General features: G+C 40.9%; 1 protein-coding gene across 1 annotated transcript; it reads right to left on the bottom strand.

Annotated features, from left to right (window-relative positions):
* Positions 1-516: 516 nt before the first annotated feature.
* On the bottom strand, positions 517-1330 carry LOC107577434 (MPN domain-containing protein-like). The gene is made up of 3 exons (XM_016263510.1): positions 1257-1330; positions 791-887; positions 517-671 (listed from the first exon to the last, which is right to left on the bottom strand). The coding sequence occupies exons 1-3, from the start codon at positions 1322-1324 to the stop codon at positions 543-545; spliced, it is 294 nt and encodes a 97-aa protein (XP_016118996.1). The 5' UTR covers positions 1325-1330; the 3' UTR covers positions 517-542.
* Between the last annotated feature and the right edge of the window lie 18 nt (positions 1331-1348).

Here is a 1348-nt window from a genome sequence, read left to right as displayed (position 1 = left end):
CAGTTACCTCAGGAGGGGGAACTACCCAGAATGGCATGATGGTGGAGGCCACACCTTGGTTGCCATGGTAATAGGGTCCTATAAGTGGTGGACAAATAAGACAAAAGACATAACACAGATCATTCAATAAAAGATGGGCTGTGTTGCGTAATAATCATCTGTGAAATCCATCACGCACCACAGATAATCCCCAGACAGGGCTGGAAGCCATTGCTGCTGCCTTGTAGTCGGAGCTGGTGATCCATCTGTGAATCAATGTTCTGCAGCGACGGAAGGGCGGGGCCTCGTGGGTGACTGTGATACCATCCCACCAATGACAGTCCCCGCATGAAGAGATTTTGGCAAATCTGCAACACATTTAATAAGGTAAACTGCTCAGACTATGGTACTTCACTATGTTCTTACAACTAACAAAATGTTTTTTGCAGACTAACCTCTTCTTCGACAACTGGGGCGGCGTCTTTATTTCCCAGCCGTGTACGGCAAGGGAACGCCCTCAAGACTAAGCACTGAGGAACATGAAATATACATTTTGAGTGTTTCTAACCTCCAATTTGCTGTTTGTTTGTACAGTAGTTACAAAAATGATCACTCTTACACTGTGTGTTAGTGTCCCATCGGCCCCCCAAATACCCCACCACCTCACTTGTGGTCAGGTGACAGTGAAAATCCTATGAATAGAGGTGGGTAAAAAGGTTTATATTGGCTTTAACTGTTGAATGTCTTTAATATCATCAGTATTGACTTTACTCTCTTATTGTAAAATCATAAATCCATGAGCACTTCATACCATTAGCAGCAGAACATTGCTGGACACTGCTACATTAAAAGGTTGGAAGCGGTTGATCACAGAAAAGGCAGACAGTTCTACGAGAGTGTGAGGATCCCTGTCAAGACAAACACAGAAACACTTAGGTACACTACCACTGGGGTCAGTAAGATTTTTTTTTGTTTTTGAAGAAAGTGTCTTATGCTTGCAAGGCGAAAACTAAATACTTTTGTATGTTTTTTTTCCCAGTATGCCTGAATAAAAGTATTAATTAAAAATGGTAGTGTATATCAGAGATCATAATTTCCATAATGCACTACAGTGCATTATTTCTGTTTCTATAAGTGTTTTTCTGCCTCAAACTCAGAGCCGAATAATTAAGCTTAAGGGCCTCAGGCAGGTAAAACAAGGTGCAGTAAATGTCGTATAAAACTCTGTAACTGCCATATAAAAAAAATAAACATTATATTTGTAATATAATAATTACCTTGCAGCATCTCTGGTGCCAAGAGTGCAATACCTGACTGGAATTCTCTCTCTGTCTCTCCTCTGCATCAGGCTAATGTCTGGAGAAAAAAA

Source organism: Sinocyclocheilus grahami, unplaced genomic scaffold, assembly GCF_001515645.1.
Source record: "Sinocyclocheilus grahami isolate Dianchi unplaced genomic scaffold, SAMN03320097.WGS_v1.1 scaffold6045.1, whole genome shotgun sequence".
In the NCBI taxonomy this organism is placed as follows: domain Eukaryota; kingdom Metazoa; phylum Chordata; class Actinopteri; order Cypriniformes; family Cyprinidae; genus Sinocyclocheilus; species Sinocyclocheilus grahami.
The sequence above is the reverse complement of the archived record's forward strand: the minus strand, read 5'-3'. Positions and strand labels throughout refer to the sequence as shown.